General features: G+C 45.0%; 1 protein-coding gene across 1 annotated transcript in view; it reads left to right on the forward strand.

Annotated features, from left to right (window-relative positions):
• Positions 1-3,169: 3,169 nt before the first annotated feature.
• Positions 3,170-17,846, forward strand: part of OLFM4 (olfactomedin 4) — a 22,269-nt gene continuing 7,592 nt past the window's right edge. The window contains exons 1-4 of the mRNA XM_040448596.1: positions 3,170-3,434; positions 8,248-8,400; positions 14,901-15,113; positions 16,094-16,253. Of these exons, the coding sequence (XP_040304530.1) occupies positions 3,249-3,434; positions 8,248-8,400; positions 14,901-15,113; positions 16,094-16,253 (712 nt within the window). The 5' untranslated portion in view covers positions 3,170-3,248. The remainder of the gene's footprint in view (positions 3,435-8,247; positions 8,401-14,900; positions 15,114-16,093; positions 16,254-17,846) is intronic.

The raw sequence follows: 17,846 nt of genomic DNA on the forward strand, positions 1-17,846 counted from the left end.
ACCTTCTCTCCAGGGTGCATGAGTGGTGTTGGATGATTATTATTTTTACACATGATGATGGGCATTGCTAATAGAGATTTGAGGGTTGCTGGGGACAGAGTCAACAGACATGAGAGTGGTCACCCCCAACGCAATCTCTGTAGTTAGTTTGTAGACTAAACATGACTTCTCTTGTCTTTTCATAGACAGGTACCCTAAAGACACTCTCTTCTGGAAGAACCACAGTTATGTTTGGCATTGGTTTTTAATGGCAAGGGAATTAAATTAACACTGTGTTTATATGGACATCTTTCCTGCGTGTTGCAACTGTCCAAGAAGTACACCTTTGGGGTTTTCCCCGATGAAATGCCTACAGTAACTTTACCTCAAGCTGTCAGTGAGGAATGCTGTGTTACTCAAGTGAATTTCAGCGACCTCTTACTCTAGAGAAACCCAGTGTCAGAACACATTTTTATAAATAATACACTGTTTGCTTTGTGGTGCTGATAATTTTCTCCTGTCTTGAAGGCTGTCATATAACCAGGAGGCTTATTGTTTCTCAGGACAAGGATATTTGCAGAGGGCCTGATCAAACTATTATTATTAATAATCTCGTTATTGAGGCATCGCCAGTTCTTTTGTGCCTTTGAGGCTACCAAATAGATTCAAGTTTTATTCTGAAAACTAGAGGCACACAGGAACAGAGCAGCTCATGAGCACAGTGTGGGGGGTGGGGGTGGGGGTTCTGTTCTGGCGGGGCACAATTGTGTTTGGGAGAACTGCTGCCTCATTTCTGCAAGAACACAACCCCCCTGGAAAGGGGTCTCCTAAAGCATTGGTTGTAGAAGCCCCTGAAGGTAGTCATGACTACGGACTACTATCGTTAATGAGTTTTTTTTTGTTTTCTGTCCCCTGACAAGGGCACTGACATGCTCCTTGGTAAAAGGGACAAGGAAAACTGATTAGAGCCACAGACAGAAGCTGGCAAATGAGAAGAGATTTTGCCCTTTGCTTTGGTGGGAATCTGGAGGAAGAGGGGAAATGTGATGGAAGGGAGAGGCAAGCTCTCCTCCTTATATCCATATTCATAGCGTTCAGTCTCAGGATAATGCATTCGGTGTACCAATTTTCCATTCTCACAGATGCCCTGTGCTTCTCCTGTTTTGGTTTGGGCATCTAATAGCTAGAAACTTCAGCCAAAGAGGCCAAGGCTGAATTGCTTCCCATAGGGAACAGTGAACTTTGCGGCTCACAGCCTGCCCCAGGAGGCTCTGTCCAGGTGGTGCAAGCAGACTTCAATGGTAGGACTCCAGAGAAAATACAGGGCATCCAGTTTGATTTGAATGTTAAATAAACAACGTACAATTATTTTAGTATGAGTGTCTCAAATATTGCGTGGGACATACTTGAATTAAAAAATGATTCATTATCTGAAATTCACATGGGACTGGGTGCCCTATATTTTAGTTAAATCTGACAACTCTACACAGGGTAGAATATGAGAGGTGGGGGCTTCAAAATACTCCTCTTACCCTGGCCATGGATTACCTGTCCCTGACCTCAGTCTCCACCACAGATTAGATAATGTAGGCAGAAGTTGTGTCCAGAAAGCTTCTGGAAAAATGCTCCTGCACTTTCTGGGTCTCCACTAACTGCCTCTGATCACCACATCCACACATCTACATCTTATATGGGTATAAACTTGGCTTGCAACGTCCTCCTGTGTGGCTCAAGTGGTGTATTTCAATGGGGAGGCAGCAATGACAGCCTGGCTGGCTGGATTCTAAAGCTGGGGAGACTGATCTAGGTGGGGCATCCACTCAACCCCCCAAGTCAAGGGGCAGTGTGGGGCACTGAGCCAGGGATGCAGCTGCATGGGCCTTGGGTGCACCACAGAGAGAGAGAGAGAGAGAGAGACTTCTTTTCCCTTTCCCTCCCTATCCTCCTTCCCTCATTCATTCATTCATAGTTTTTTTTTGCTTGTGCCCTCCCATGAGAATCTGAATAGTGTACCAAGGGTTTGAGGCTCTGTTTTTCACATTAACATCTGAGACCTTATGCAGCGCATGAGGTAAAGGAACCCTTCAGATCAGGCTTTCCAAAGCATTCCTATGGTAGGGTGGGTGATGGAGTGGGGCAGCGGCCTTCTTTCCCTGCTGTGAACCCAACAATCTTACATATTGGGCCAGGCTTTAGGAAATTAAAAATAAAACCAAAAAGCATAAAATCTGACATTTGTATAGTGCTTCAAAGCTTATAAGCAACTTCTCATATAATATTTCATTTAATTCTAACAATTTGGGAATTGTTACAACACTAGAGGGGCTAAGTGATTTGCCTAAGGCCACTAACTAATGAGTGAGAAAGCTGGTTTTTAATATTCAGGCTAACACATTTTTACTCTACAGGGAGGAAGGCAGATTTTCCAAACGGAGCCTGAAGATGCATCCCTATTTCTCAGTTTCATGACAAATATGCCTTGACCAGTTCACAAGACGGTCTGGAACAATGGAGATCAGACAGAACCTTCTGGAGAGGGAAACTGTTCAACATGGACCTCCCTGACTGGATCTGGGGCAGCCTCCTGTTTGGATTCTTTCTCCTTCATCAAGCTCATAGTGGAAAGTGCTCAGCAATGCAGAACCCCTCATGAGTATCCATGGCGAAAACACTGCTGATATCTCGCTCTGGCTGAGGTTGTTGGAGAACATTGTCCCGAAGCAGACTCCAAGAGAGAGGTCAGAGACAACCTGGGCAGTAGCAGCTGAAGACGGAATCCCCCTAGGGAGACTCGCAGTCTCTAAACCAAGTTCCCTAACTTTCCTCTGAAAAGCATCATTCAGTAAAATGGGAGGTGGGGGCAGGGGTGGGGTAGGGGGGAACCACTAGGTGTGGCTTCTGGGCAAAGGGCTGAGGCTTGTTCACTCCTGGGACCTCCAAGTTCTGTTTCAGCCATAAAGATTACCTTGAACCTATCTGTTTCAAGGAAGTATCAAGTTGGAAACCAGATATTGGGCTTGAAAATGTACATTTGAGTTAATATTTGGCAGGAGATATCTAGATCTAAGGGCAGCTGGCAGAATGGGACTCAGCAACAAGGTGTGAAGGTGACTCAGGTTCCTGGGTGTCCTGACCCTCCTGGGGTGGTCACATGCTCCCTGGCAGCTTCCTCTTTTCCTACAAACTGGACGTGGGGAAATCCCCACTGGGCACTATAAGAAGCCCCTGGGCTCTGTGTAGAAACCAGTGGCTCCAGCTAAGAGCACAAAATGAGGACAGGCCTCCTCTGCCCCCTGGCCCTTCTGTTCCTCCTTGGCCAGACCACAGGGAATTTGGAGCCCCTGGTCCCTGGCCCCAGTTCCAGCTCTTTCCTTGACTCTGTGTTCGGCTCCAACTTCATCTCTGGCCCCAGCTCCAATGACAGCTTCACTCCCAGCCCTGGCTCCAAGTCTCAGGTGAGAAGGCCCCACGGCCTGAGAGCTGTGTTAATTCCCTTCCTCTCACTTTTTGGGGACCTGAATATAATTTCATGGATGGCTAGACCTGAGCACTCTAAAAGATTTACGACTCCCTTTGTTAACTGTAGGCGCCCTGGAAATGAATTAAAACCTGGGTAAAATAATTAAATTGTTAGCAAGAGAGACGACATCTTGGTTCTTCTGCCGGGAGCTTTAGGGAAAGAACTGAAGGTTTAAAGAGGTTCTCAAACCTGGCTACGCTTGGAGTTGGGGGTGGGCAGGGGTGGGAGGGGTACACCAAACATAGAGATGTCCGGATCCTGTTCCAGATGAGAACTCTTAGGGAAGGGGCCCTGCCAGGAGTAGCTCCAGAAAAGTCGGTCTGGTTTGCTGCCCATTGGGAACCCTGAGGATGATGAAGAATCGCCCTGAGGGAGTGAGAGCCTCTTTGCTCCAGCTGGAGCCCTGAGGATTTCTTTGAGCCTAGTTTGTAAAGGAGATAGATGGCCGAAGCAGGGGAGGTCTTTAGGAAAGTGCTCTTACACACAGATATGTCCCCAGAAGAGTATTAACTGTCTTCCATTTTCCTTATAGGGAATCATAAGAGCCATTTCCGAAAACAACAACAGCAGTAGCAATAAACAGGCCAAACAAAATCAGCAACAACAACAAAACCAAAGCCTGTGCTAGGAAGGGACTGTCCCAGCTAGGCTGTATCCCTAGACCGTACCCCGAGCCTAGTTCTTTGGGAGATGAGTCCTCTTCGTATCTCCTTCGAGGAGAGGGGAAGAGGCACCAAGGGATGAGACATTAGGGGGCAGGAAGCATTTCCTTCTTCCAACTCTGCCTGCGTCTGCTCTGGGCCTTTCTGTAGGAGCCCTGCTCTGGAAAACCCAGGCTTGCCTTGGGGTGGAGGAGTCTTAACTCCCCCAAAGCCTGCCCCTCTGCACTTCTATGATCTTTATTCACAAGTCAGGTCGCTGCTCACGTGATCATGTCTGAATGGGAGGGCCATTGGGATAAGGAGAGGAAAAGGCTTTTTTATTGTTTCCATTTTGACATCAGAACCGTGTAGATGAAAATTTGTTGATCAACAAATGGTTCGGATGAAGGCTCACATAGAAACTGCCGCAACAATGTTTGTTGAGCACCTGATAAATGCCAGGACTTGGTTAAGTACATAATATATATTATCTTATTTAACCCTCAGAGACAGGTAAAATTAATGGTCCCATTTTAGAGATGTGGAAACTGAGGCTTAGAGAGGTGCCGTCGTTGGCTTAAAGTCACTAAGCCAGCAAATGATAGAACTCAAACTTAGTCTGCCTATCCTCTTCAGCATCTCTGTCTAGGCAGCTTTCTCTGTTTGAGGGGAGTATAGATGCAAGTTGCTAATTTTTAGGAGAAATGTGGTTTGGGGATCGTGACTATGCGTGAACATTCTTTGCAGCCAGAAATCAGATGCATCATTTTATTCCATGATACTAAATAATTTCTGGGGAAAATTAGAACTGATTAACACTAATGTCATCACCAATCAGAAGGCAGCATTTGGGTAAGATGAGCTAAAATGACAGAAAATAAAATACAGGTCAAGAAACGGAGAACTCCAATATGCCTGTTGTTTGGCAAAAAGACAAATATTTAAAAGTAGATAAGGAATGGTAGTTAAATTGTGCTTAGAGGTTTTAATTTCCTTCCCAGTTCACTTATCTCCCTCTGGTGAGTCAGTATCACTATTCCAACTTCTTTTTTTATGGCAGACAAGGTGTCACTTCTACTATAAACCCAATTTTCTAGGGCTGCCTGTCAGCTTGATGAGCTCTTTGGAAAGTGGTGGAAAACCCCTTTATAACTGTCATTGAGCAAGTTCCAAACGTATCATTTTCTGTACTTTGAAAATGTTGAGTACCATTATTTTATGCCTTGAATCTTTACAGGCACTTAGGCTTGGCTGCTAATTAGAGCCAATTGCAACCTTAAGTCACAAATGTGAGTCACACCTTCAGCTCTCGCGCTCAGAGCGCTTCACATGCCTCAGATGTCCCCCTCCAAAGAAGGGGCCGCTTGCAGTGTCCTCATTTCACAGACAAGAAAAGGCTCCATGCTTTGTGCACACGGTAACTGGCAGAGTCGGAACCAGGAGTCATGTTCTTCTGTCATCAGGCTAAGGGGTTTGGGCTGGTCGGAAAAAAGGACACTAAGGCTCCCTAATGACAATGGGGCTGATTCACTGGGTGGGAATTGGGTCTTATTTGTCTCCCTGACACCAAAGGCTGGCAAGTTGTAGACACCAATAAATGTGAATTGAACACACGCTGAGTGAGAACCCATCAGTGCGGGGTGTCTTGTAAGGTACAGAGGGTCCTATTTGTCCTCCACAGGGGGACTGCATACCCTCTCAGAGGCCAGGGGACAAGCACACGCCTGGGTCTCCCATTCCTCATGCTACACTCACACCGAGTTTAAGCAGTCACTGCAGACGGAGTGAGACCCATCACCATTAGCTTCATTGTCTTTGAATGTGAGGAGCAGAAATATCTCTAATGGGAGACACTGATCAAACTTATGGACCATTTTGATGTCAGCTGAGCACGCGGGGCTGATGATAAGCAGGACGGCAGCTAGGGAGTCCACAGTGCTGGGACAGAGACGTTCAATAGAAGACAGTGGAATGGCTGTCAGCAGGGCTCATAATTATTTGCCTGCCTTTCAGGTGAACTTCAGGACTAAAAGTTGTTAGCGAGTTGATTGTCTAGAGACTGCTTGATGATCTCCACTATTTTCTGATTTGACAGAGCTTTCCAGAGGAGTCTAAGCCTGGTTCAACCCTGTCCTGTGCAGCTAATTAACCTCCCCTTGTCAAAATGCAGTGCGAGACATTTTGGGGGGTAGACAGTTGTAATAATAAGCTTTTTTTTTTTTTTTTCAAAAGTCCATGATACATTAGTCCTCCTGCAAAAGCCTTGGCATGCTTGAGCCAGATGCTTTCTATCTTCAGTGGGAGTGATAAAGCGGGTTCCATTCTGGTGTAGCTTGTCCAGTCCTTCTTCATCCCTGGCAAAGACCCTTACCTTAATCCCCTCCCAGCCCCAATGTTTAGCATAAACCTGCTTGTCTCTCCTCCTTACTCCCCAATTCCTGCAGGTGTGGGATGTGATTGGCAAAGAAAATTGAGGCCAGTGTCAAGAATTTACCTGATATGCATATATATATATATATATATATATATATATATGTGCATGCGTGCGTGTGTGTGTTTGCTTATCTTAAAGAAGATTAGGTTAAATTGACAAGCAATTTAGTTGCAAAAGCCTGAATTAATTGGTCCAGAGGTCACTGACAGAACACATCTTGACTGTAGAAGCATCTAGGTCCGGCTTGTTCGGGGATCATGGAGGCTGGTAGATACTAAGTGCGCAGAGCGCACCACCTCCGCTGCAGCCAGCTGACCTCCTAAACTTTGAGAGGTGTGGCCTGCACCTCTTCAAATTCTGCAAACCAGTGTTCTCCCCTCGGTCATTTCAGAGAGACACTTCGGCCTAATGTTCCACAGGTGAACTTTGGGCTAGCCATCAGATGAGATCATTGTCAAGCACAGCCAGTCCACTGCCAAGAGTTACTCTGGAAGGCAATAGTTGTAATAAAAAAAAAAATGTTAATTGTGCTGGGATCCCCTTGGGGAAGTTCGAGGGGGACAAAAGAAAAACAGGATCTTTCAAACCTGTCATTTTAAAATATGCAGCGGCACCAAAGTGTGAGCCTGAATATCTTAAAGAAACATCAAATATTTTAAAATGACTTTTCTGCAAGTGGTAAGCTGGAAAACTTAAACATTTTTTTTGCACAAAACCTTCAGACTCCTACATTGTTCAGTCTTTTAAACATGGCTGTTTTTTTTCCCCACTCTAAAGAATGTTAGTTATGCAATTTTGCAGGTGGAGAGAGGATGTGAATTTGCATTGTATATTTTCCCCCGTAACTCCTATGCGTGAGGTTTTTCTCTTTCCCTTGGAAGGCATTGGGTTGCGATTGGAGGTAACGGTGAGGAAGAGAAAATGAGTACGTGGAAGGAAAGGGAAAGTGACATTTACTGATCGCCTACGGCGTGCCAGGGACTTGGTTTACATTACTTGGTGACTCATGGGGACAACCCTGTGAAGTGGGTTATCTCTGTTTGGCAGATGAGGAAATTGAGACTCATAGAGGGTTCACGTCCAGAAAGTGGGAGAATTGGAATTCAGGATGCTCATCACCTCCTTCTTTCCCTCAGCTTACTTAGGAATAGTAACAATTACCTTGAAACCTACTCAAGAAAGGAGAATCTTCCTTTAGGTGTAGGTGCCTGACCCTGGTTTAGCCTGACTGGTGGAGATGTGGCTACACACGGAGTGTAATCACTGCCTGAGAAACATGAGCTCTTAGCTCGTGTCTTTGATGCTATTCATTTATGTATTGGACTCTACTTGCTTGCCTCTGAGCCCTCTTTTTTTTTATTTTTTTATTTTTTTTTAATGCTTATTTCTTTTTGAGACAGAGAGAGACAGAGCATGAATGGGGTAGGGTCAGAGAGAGGGAGACACAGAATATGAAACAGGCTCCAGGCTCTGAGCTGTCAGCACAGAGCCCGACGCGGGGCTCAAACTCAGGGACCGCGAGATCATGACCTGAGCCAAAGTCGGCCGCTTAACCGACTGAGCCACCCAGGCGCCCCTGAGCCCTCTTTTGACAGGCCAATTTCTGGCACTCCAGTTACCCAAAAGCTCACTTCCCAGCTTCGTACTGATGTTGAACGTATTTTTATTTACAGTCGCTTTCCAATTTCACTGGCTTCGAGGATGACCACGGGACCTGCCACTGCTCCGTGACCCTCCCAGACACGACCTTTCCCGTGCAGAGAGTGGAACGCTTGGAATTCACAGCTCACGTTCTCTCCCAGAAGTTCGAGAAAGAGCTTTCTAAAGTAAGTATTGCTTTTCCTTCTCTTGCAACAACTTCTTGATAAGGGCAACCCCACCAACAAAACAGAACACTTTTTATTCAGGACTTTGTCTGCAGGCTTCTTTGGTTGTGCCAAAGCCAGCATGTTTGCATCCTATGGAGGAGTTAGCCTTTATTTCACGGCACACCTATGGAGTTCTTTATAGCGGGAAAAATGAGGGCACGCGGAAGAAAATGGGCTGGAGATTATGCACGCCACGGATAAACTCACTTCAATATTGTATGCGTGCAGTTGGAAAGAAGCCTTGAGCTCTCCCTGCAAAACGCAACCTTGCAATTTGGTTTTGGTTTTGGTTTTGTTGTTTCTTCCTGTTGATCGTCCTCGTCTTCCCTCCAGCTTTGCCTTCTCTGTCCTCTCCTCTGTTCTCTCTTCCTTCACTTTCACTTTTTCTTCCTATTTCTGCCCATTCTCCCTTCCCTTGTCCACCCTTGTAATCTTTCTCTCCCTTTCCTTCCTGATTTGTGTTTCTGTTTTTTGTTTTGTCTTCTCTTACTTTTGGAAAGCCCCGCCTCCTTGTCTTCCTCCTCCTTCCCCTCCCCCACTCCTCCACTCTTGGAAGCTTCTCCTCCTTCCTTTCTCCCTCCTTTCCTTGCTCTTCCTCTTGTTTTTTCTTTCCAATTTACGCTCTTCCCTCCCTCCCACTCTCTGTCTCTCCCTCTGGCTCTGTCTCTGCCTCTCTGTCTCTGTCTCTCTTATTCTCTCCCTTGTGTGTTATTCTCTGTTGTCTCAGCAGGAACATTACATTAGGCCTGTCCCACATTAGACCAAACCTGAAGAATTTGAATCAATTCTAGTAGGTCACACAGCCTTGGTAAAAATCCTGACTCCAACCCCCTGATTAGAGCTTTTTTTCTAGCCAGAGGAAGTTATCCCACCGGGTGTACCTTTCTCTGAGCCGGTGGGGCAATGTGACCTGGCATTCCAGTGTTGACCCCTTCTTCATTTTTTGGCCAAGTTAAAAATCAATTAGAAAGGCTCCCATTTTCTGCACAGGTGAAGTCCAAGCTAGGCTATAATCACATTATGCATTATTCAATACAACGCCATTAATTTACAAGGAGCTCTGGCTTTACTGCAGGATTCAAAATAAGTTTTCCTGAGAAATTTAAACTTAGCTGCCTCACCATCCAGCACAGTTATCCTTTAAGACAAAAATGATGATGAGGCTGAGACCCTGCTTTCTTCCCGAATTGGTAGATAAATATTCTACGTTTCAGTGGATGTCCAGGAAAATGTGTTTGACTACTCTAGGAACCTAGCTTCTTAAGAAATAAAATGTCCTTGAATTAATCAGCAGAAAAGGCACGGCACTAAATTATAAATTCCAACCATTAATATTCATAGCCTTATTCCAGCATAATCAAGTACAGATAAGAAGTTATGCATAAAAACATAACAAGTGGAGGAAAATCCTAAGTAAAGATCTTTTCAGTTAGAGTCATTTGCTTTGAAATAGTGGAAGCTACTGATTTGCATGTCTTCTTTGCTGGCAGGAGTGTGAAGGGCAGTTTGAAACCCCACACTGATCCAGAGGAGGTGTGCAGCTCGCCAGGGCTGAGAGTACGGGACGTTTAATTCCGATCCTGTGAGGGGGCAGATGGCATCTGCCTTGCTAATAGTTGGCAGGGAGGAAGGGAGGAGTAAGTGGGAAAACTTTTAGTTCCCCAAACGTCAGTAGCTGGTCCTAAAGAAATCTGTGATTGAGGCCTGAGACAGGTATTGACCTGCCGGCTGAGATTTGCATCAGAAATTCTGTGCGACAGCGATAACAACAATAATAACAGCTTCCTTTTCTGTTTCAATAAATTTTATTTATTTATTTAGAGAGAGAGAGCATGCAAGTGAGCGAGGGGGGTGGGAGAGAGAGAGAGAGAGAGAGAGAGAAGTGGGGCTCGAACTCACAAACTGTGAGATCATGACCTGAGCCAAAGTCAGAGGCTTAATGACTAAGCCACACAGGCACCCTTGTTTCTGCTTTTTAAAATGCTTTCAGTCCTGTTCTCCTCTCAGCAGCTCTTTAAGGCTGATAGGCCAGCGCTCTTCCCATGTTAGGGAGGGAAACATGGGGGTCCATAAAGGTCAAGAGCCATAAATGTGGAGGTCATTCCTCTCTTGGCCGAGTGAGCCAAGTCAGGAATTTGGGTCTCCGACATCATCCCAGTCCCTTTTCTCTCTGCCATGCTGTTATCAACCTCAAAGAAGAGATGTAGAAGGATAGTAATGCCTTCAATCCAGAGTTATCTCTTCCACTGAGGGCTTTTGAATTTTCAGGTGAATTATTATAGCCGTCCCTAAGTTGCCTTGGAAATCGCCATTCATCTGGAGGCCTGGAGGGAACGCCCGATTGGACAGGCCCGCAGAAGAGGGTTTTGACTGCCTTACGTTGATTCATTATCTGTCAGTACACAGGAAAGACAGGGAGCTGCCTCTGCATGAGCTGCTGAAAGCATTTTATACTTTTCTGTTGTTTATGGTATGTCTTCTTGTGACTATACTCAGGAGGGGACGACAAAAAGACAGCTCAGGGTTTTCTTTGTCCAGAGGGCTGTGGTGTTTGGGGTGAGTTATTTCATAGAACACACGTTTGCCAATGGATCCTCATGCATGAGAAGGTCAAGGTAGTCTGGGAGACATTTAGGCAACTTATAAACAAAGAACATTGACGGAACAATGTGTCGTGCACTGAAAGAGAATAAATTAAAAAGTGAGATTGAAGAAAAAACCCCTGAAAGCACTGTTTCTCTAATAATTGCTGTAACTTGTAGACATCCAGTAAGTGAAGCACTTAGTATGCATTTTCCCTAGTCTTTGCAGAAACCTGGTAAGCTTGCTACCATTACCCCCAGTTTATAGGAGCAACTAAGGCTTAGAGAAATTAAGTGATTTGCCTACTAAGTACTGAAGTCAGCTTTGAGTTTAGGTGGACCTAGCTCCAAAGCATTTCTCATGTCTTCATGGTCAATTCAAGCTCAACTCCTCTTGTTGTTAAAGACATATTAAAATAACAGTATGTTGCAAAGTACATTTATCTGTTTCTGATAATCCGGCCATAATTATGATCAGAGGTTTTGAGGCAGGAACATGAGCCAGACTGATTCCTTAGCTTAATAGCCAGCTGTGCTGCATCCTTATCTATTATGAAACCATGTCTACCATGCAGAACAACAATGAACACCCCAAAACAACCCCCCCCAAACAAATGTTGATTCTTAGAGCCCATCCGTGATATAATATGTATATAACAAACAAAATGGAAGCTCTGTTAGATTGGTGATTTGAAGGCAAGCATAGATGAGTGTTTTAAAGCTCAAACTGCTAGTGATGAGGAGCTCGTAATAAAGATGTTGGCACAGGGGGGTGTCCTCTTAGGGCTAGACCCTTATTATTTTATTTTTATTTTTATTAGAGAGAGAGAGAGCTGGGGAGAGGGGCAGAGGGAAAGAGAGAGAGAGAGAGAGGGAAGAAAGGAGAGAGAGAGAGAGAGAGAGAGAGAGAGAGAGAGAGAGAGAATTCCAAGCAGGCTCCATACTCAGTGTGGAGCCCAACATGGGGCTCAAACTCACGAACCAATAGGTCACGGCCTGAGCCAAAATCAAGAATGGGACACTCAACCGACTGAGTGACTCGGGCCCCCTGTGGCTAGACCCATATTCTTGCTCTACATCTCTGGTGCAAGTTGCACTGTGGCTTCTGACTTTGCACTTCCAGGGAGAGCTAGATGTTCTGGGAATTGCCCACACCAGCTCAACACTAGAGATCTGTGCATGTAAAGGGTTTACATGAGCAATCTACTTAAGTCAGTAGAGTCCTCAAATTCCCTCCTGCCTTCTAGTAACTCTATGGACGATTCTAGTTTTCCTGAAAGTCATCGAGCTTTCCTTTAAATGTCAGCTGAAAAGAACCTCGAGTTTTTTCCCGAAACAGATCTTTAGGGACTCTTCATTTTGTGGCTGAACGAGGGCAGGCATGCCACACATCCTCATAGGTAGCAAACTCCAGGTTATGCCTTGGTTTTCAGTGAGAATATGGGAGAGCCACATTTTATTTAGCAGGGATGACAGTTGGATCACTCATTTTTGTAGAACAACAGCTGCGATGTGCCACCAACATGTTCCAGGAAAACAGAGGGTGTTTCATTTGTTCCAAGAGCTGGCAAGACCAAATGCCAACAAGAATATTCATTTTGCAAACTTCCATTTCTGTGATGGATTGGCACTTTTATTATTATTATTATTATTCTTTTTACAGGCAAGTTTTTATGCTTGATTTTTGCAGAAATTAAAACCTGGCTACCTTATATTTGTGTTTATACTTTTGAGGGAGACTCGTTAGGTTTTCTGTTTTTTTCCAACTTCCTTAACCACCAAAATGTCACCAGCCTTGACAGCCTCTGACGATGGAGCATCTGATGGCAGTGAGCATCAGTTGCCCGAGGAGATACACCAGCAGTGCCGAGGGCTGCATTTTCAACTTTCATTAAAATCCTCTTTGCCTGGAGCCCTAGCCCTTTAGGTCTGTGGCCTATGAGTCTGCTCTAATTTGCACAGTGGGGTTAAGTGGAAGGACGAAAATGACAGAAGTTAAGACTGCCTTTGGTATTGGGAGGATTACAGGCCAACATCTGGCTCTGAATTCATCCAGGCACCGTGGATCAGCTCCTTGACATTAGCACAGTTTGGGGAAAAGTATCACTTATGTTCGAATTTTTAGAAAGAGTGTAAAGCCAGCAACTTTTAATGAGCAGGTCCTTTAAAAGGCCATGGCATTTCTTTCAGAGATCAGATACAAAAAGAACCACCAAATGTGTTTATTGAAATACCCATTTGGAGCTTCCAATTATACACTAAACCACCAAGGGAATTTTTGGAAGTATTTTAACTTAATGATCAGACATTCAAATATATGCAACAAATGCGTAAAGGTCTGATTGCAATAATCAGTTCTTGGAATAAATGTGGGTGCACTTAATGAAATGTGCACTTTATAGTCACATACACACTCACATATTGTGTAGTAAAGTTGGGTCTTTATGGCACTTTGTAAAAGGTAGAGGGGCTCAAGACTCAATGCATATGGCCACCAGAGAAGGAATTCTACTCAGTGCACTTCTCTCTCGTCTAGAAAATACTTAGATTTAGAGCAGTGTTTCTAAATGGAGGGAGGGTGGTGGTGATGGTGATTTTGCCCCCAGGGAACATTAGCAATGGCTGGGACATTTTTGGTTGTCACAGCTGAATGGTCTGTGGCTGTTATTGGTGTCTAGAGGCCAGGAATCCTGGTACACATCCTATAATACACAAGAAAGCCGCCCCCCCCCCCCCCGCCACCAAGAAAGAATGATCTAGCCTAAAATATCAATAGTGCTGAGGTTGGGAAACCCTGGTTTAGATCCAGTATGTGCATTGAGGGGAGGAGGGAGGGCAAGGGAGTCTGGTTCAAACCAGTTCAGTTTGGAGACCTAATATCTTCAAACATTAAAATGGAAATTAAGGGGCACCTGGGTGGCACAGTCGGTTGAGCGTCCAACTTCAGCCAGGTCACGATCTCGCAGTCCGTGAGTTCGAGCCCCGCGTCAGGCTCTGGGCTGATGGCTCAGAGCCTGGAGCCTGTTTCCGATTCTGTGTCTCCCTCTCTCTCTGCCCCTCCCCCATTCATGCTCTGTCTCTCTCTGTCCCCAAAATAAATAAATGTTGAAAAAAAAATTTAAAAAAAAATGGAAATTAAAATATACTTGTGAATGATGACTCTGAAGTAAAATTATTTTTAGTCTAGGCAAGCGCAAAATCCACCCCACCAATTGTAATAATGTTTTTTTTTTTTTTCGTTTGCATTTAGATAGATTAAAGAAAAATTAGTTAAATTTTTAGTATGTGTGCTGTGGAAGCGAGCACTAGTTAAATATATTTTTGATCCCTTTCTTTTCTTTTAAAAATTTTTTTTTAATGTTTATTTATTTCTGAGACAGAGAGAGACAGAGCATGAGTAGGGGAGGGGCAGAAAGAGAGGGAGACACAGAATCAGAAGCAGGCTCCAGGCTCTGAGCCGTCAGCACAGAGCCTGATGTGGGGCTCGAACTCACAGACTGCGAGATCATGACCTGGGCTGAAGTCGGACGCTTAACCGACTGAGCCACCCAGGCGCCCCTCTTTTCTTTCTTTCTTTTTTTTTTTTTTAAGTAGGCTTCACACCCAGCATGGAGCCCAGCACGGGGCTTGAACTCAGGACAGTGAGATCAAGACCAGAGCTGAACTCAAGAGTGAGACGTTTAATCAACTGAGCCACCCAGGCACCCTGATATTTTTGATCCATTTCTTTACCAAAAAAGAAAGAAAGAAAGGAAGAAAGAAAGAAAGAAAGAAAAAGATTGACAACAAGCAAATAGTCCCCAAAGTCTTGGTAGTGGAGGAAGACTGTATAGTATTACTTTGGGAATTGACTTAAGCTTTTTGATTCCCTTTCAGGTAAGGGAGTATGTCCAATTAATCAGTGTGTATGAAAAGAAGCTTTCAAACCTAACTGTCCGAGTAGAGATCATGGAAAAGGACACCATTTCTTATACTGAACTGGACTTTGAGCTGATCAAGATAGAAGTGAAGGAGATGGAGAAACTGATCATACAGCTGAAGGACAATTTTGTTGGAAGCACGACAATTGTTGACCAGCTGGAAGTGGAGGTAAGTCATGAGCTCACTTCTGAGAGGCTTAATAATAAATTAAGAAGTGGGCAGGTGTTGGGACCAGGCTATGGATCTCTCTTCTGACTTCTAATTCTGCACTCTCTCATGACCACCTGGCATGTCCTGTGTTCTGCTTTTGGGGGGGGGGTGTCTGAATAGTGAGTGGAACACAATGGGAATGCGTTCATTGAGGAGCAGGTGTCATCCAGTGGGCCTGCCCCAGACCCAGGTGGCCTTTCAATGTCTCTAGAAAGGTGATGATATAAATCTGAACAACTCCATGGCCAAGTTAGATTGAGGGCCTTCTCTGTTCTGGATTTATTCTTGTGGGACTAGAAAGCCACAATTTACCGGATTTTGGAATTGCTAGGTCTGTTTCTCCTTTTGAATGATCATGTGATCCTTGATTCCTCTTGGAACACTTCTCCACATACTGGCAACCCTCTTTAAAGGAATTTCATGCGATTATGTTTTAGTGAAGCCTTTTAAGCTCTATGGATAAAGACCATCACATTAATGTTATGGTTGGGTAATTTATCTCAACGAGAATTTACTAGCATGGACATGATGTGGGCTGTAATGGAGAAGTCTAGTTACACATCTCAGATAAGTTTTCTCTGGCCCTTGCCATTCGTTAGAAACTTAATTATAATACAACATGAGTAAACACGAGTTTATAGGGGAAGGTTATTAGAAATGAACTTTAATGGACCTTTGTGGAGGCTTAGACTGAGCCTGTGCTCTATTATTAAATCTGTTAAAATCTTTGCCATTTTCTTCTTGTCACACACATCTGCCTGAGATCTGACAGGCGTTCACGCTAAACCATAAAATGTATTCTTCCAAATGAAACCATTCCGAAGAATCTCGGGTGTACTCTCTAGCAATGTTTCACTAAGTGACAAATTCAGCCCTGGAATGTTTATGAAAGAAATTGCACAATAATATAAAGTCACTCTGCATTTTTATTTCCTTAGATAAGGAATATGAGTCTCCTGGTAGAGCAGCTCGAGACGCTAGACAAAAACAACGTCCTTGCCATTCGCCGGGAAATCCTGGCTCTGAAGAACAGGCTGAAGGAATGTGAAGCCTCTAAAGGTGAAAATGTTACTGTCTCCCCACCGCCTCCTGCCCCTGGTAAGCCTGCCATGTTGTCACCACCTGAGCCAGCCCGGTTAAGGGCTGAGAGTGGGGCAGGGAAGGGATTTGGGACTGCAGAGTTGAAGCGGGGATGGGATTTTTGCAGGGCTGAGTTTACTCTCCTGAGCTCCGAGATCTCTCTCCTAGTAGCTCCACATGCTGGCAAGTTCTGGGGCTCATCGAGGAGAACCACCAACAGTGAGTGGATTTAAAGCAAAACTCACACATTACACGTGTCCCCTTTGCATTTGCTAACAAGGAAAACAGCTCTGTGATGATGGAGTTGTTGTGGGGGGCGAGGGGGGAGGGTAGTGGACGGGGCGGGGGGGGGGGTGTTCTGGTGAAAGCCTCTGGAATCTGCAAGGCGTCAGTGCTGTCCCGCGGATGGCAAGGGCTGATTGGCTCATGTATCCGATGAGCTGGGTTATGCCTTGACTCTTCCTTTTCTCTTGCTTTCTTTCCGTCCCTGCTTCCACACCTGTATTTTTCCTTTACGCTTTCCTGAAATGCACCTGCTGTTTTTTCGCGTGTCCGAGGATTCAGGGAGGATTTAACGGTCCACCTGTACAGTACTTGTGGGTGTGGCCTGCCATCCTGCCTACAGTGTGAGTTCCTGGAGAGCAGGGATGGCCTCATACTCTCTAAATAATCCTTGGGGCTAGGTATAGCATAGAGGTGGGTGCTTCATAATACCTCCATGAATGGAGGCAGTGGAGTGTAGAGGTCAGGAGTATGGTTTTGGGACGCCAAAGACCTGAGCTTCCCAGCTATGTGGCCACAGCAAAAGATCCTTAATCTCCCCCTCGATAAAATGGGAGAATACTACTTACCTGTGAGCGGGTTAATGAAACAAGTCTTGGGAAGCACCGCGCTCTATGATTGACATTTATATGCTGGAATTTGTTATTATTATTAACGATGATAATTGAAGTGAAAACCTGGCTGTGAACGAAAGCGGTCCTTGTGTGCTTCAGCACATCCCTCCAGGTGAACTAAAGCCCTGCTCTGTCGCCCTGTGCAGCCCTGTCACAGGGAAGCCCTCCCTGCGGGTCATAAGCATCTCAGCCTGAAAAGGGCCTGTACCTTCTCATCAAATCATACAGCTCTTGTTACTTTCATTAATTTCTATTTCCACAGACTGTTTCCTCTTAGGCTGTGTGTTTCTGGATCCTTGTCAATGTAACTGGCTTCTTTAAGGCTTTAATTCGATACTGCCATAGTTATAAGCCTCTCGGTGGTGTTCAGGAGACTCTCTTCCCTCCCTCTGCTGTTGGCAACCTGTCATAGTATGACATACAGAGGAAGTTCAGGACAAAGGCCATGCCTTGTCCTCTGGAACACACTGAGGTTAAATTTAGTCTGGGATCAGTGGTGTCAGTGTGCATTGAAAATGTGAGCTCTTTCTGCTGGGCCATGCAGGGCTCCTTGAGGACAGGGTCAAAGCAATGACAAGCCCTGATAACACGTGAACAAGGTTTTCTTTCTTTCTCCCTCCCTCCCTCCTTTCTCTCTTCCTCCCTCTATTCCTTCCTTCCTTCTTTCCTTCCTTCCTTCCTTCCTTCCTTCCTTCCTTCCTTCCTTCCTTCCTTC

The sequence above is a fragment of the Herpailurus yagouaroundi genome, unplaced genomic scaffold (assembly GCF_014898765.1).
Source record: "Herpailurus yagouaroundi ecotype Mexico unplaced genomic scaffold, PumYag 197, whole genome shotgun sequence".
NCBI lineage: Eukaryota > Metazoa > Chordata > Mammalia > Carnivora > Felidae > Herpailurus > Herpailurus yagouaroundi.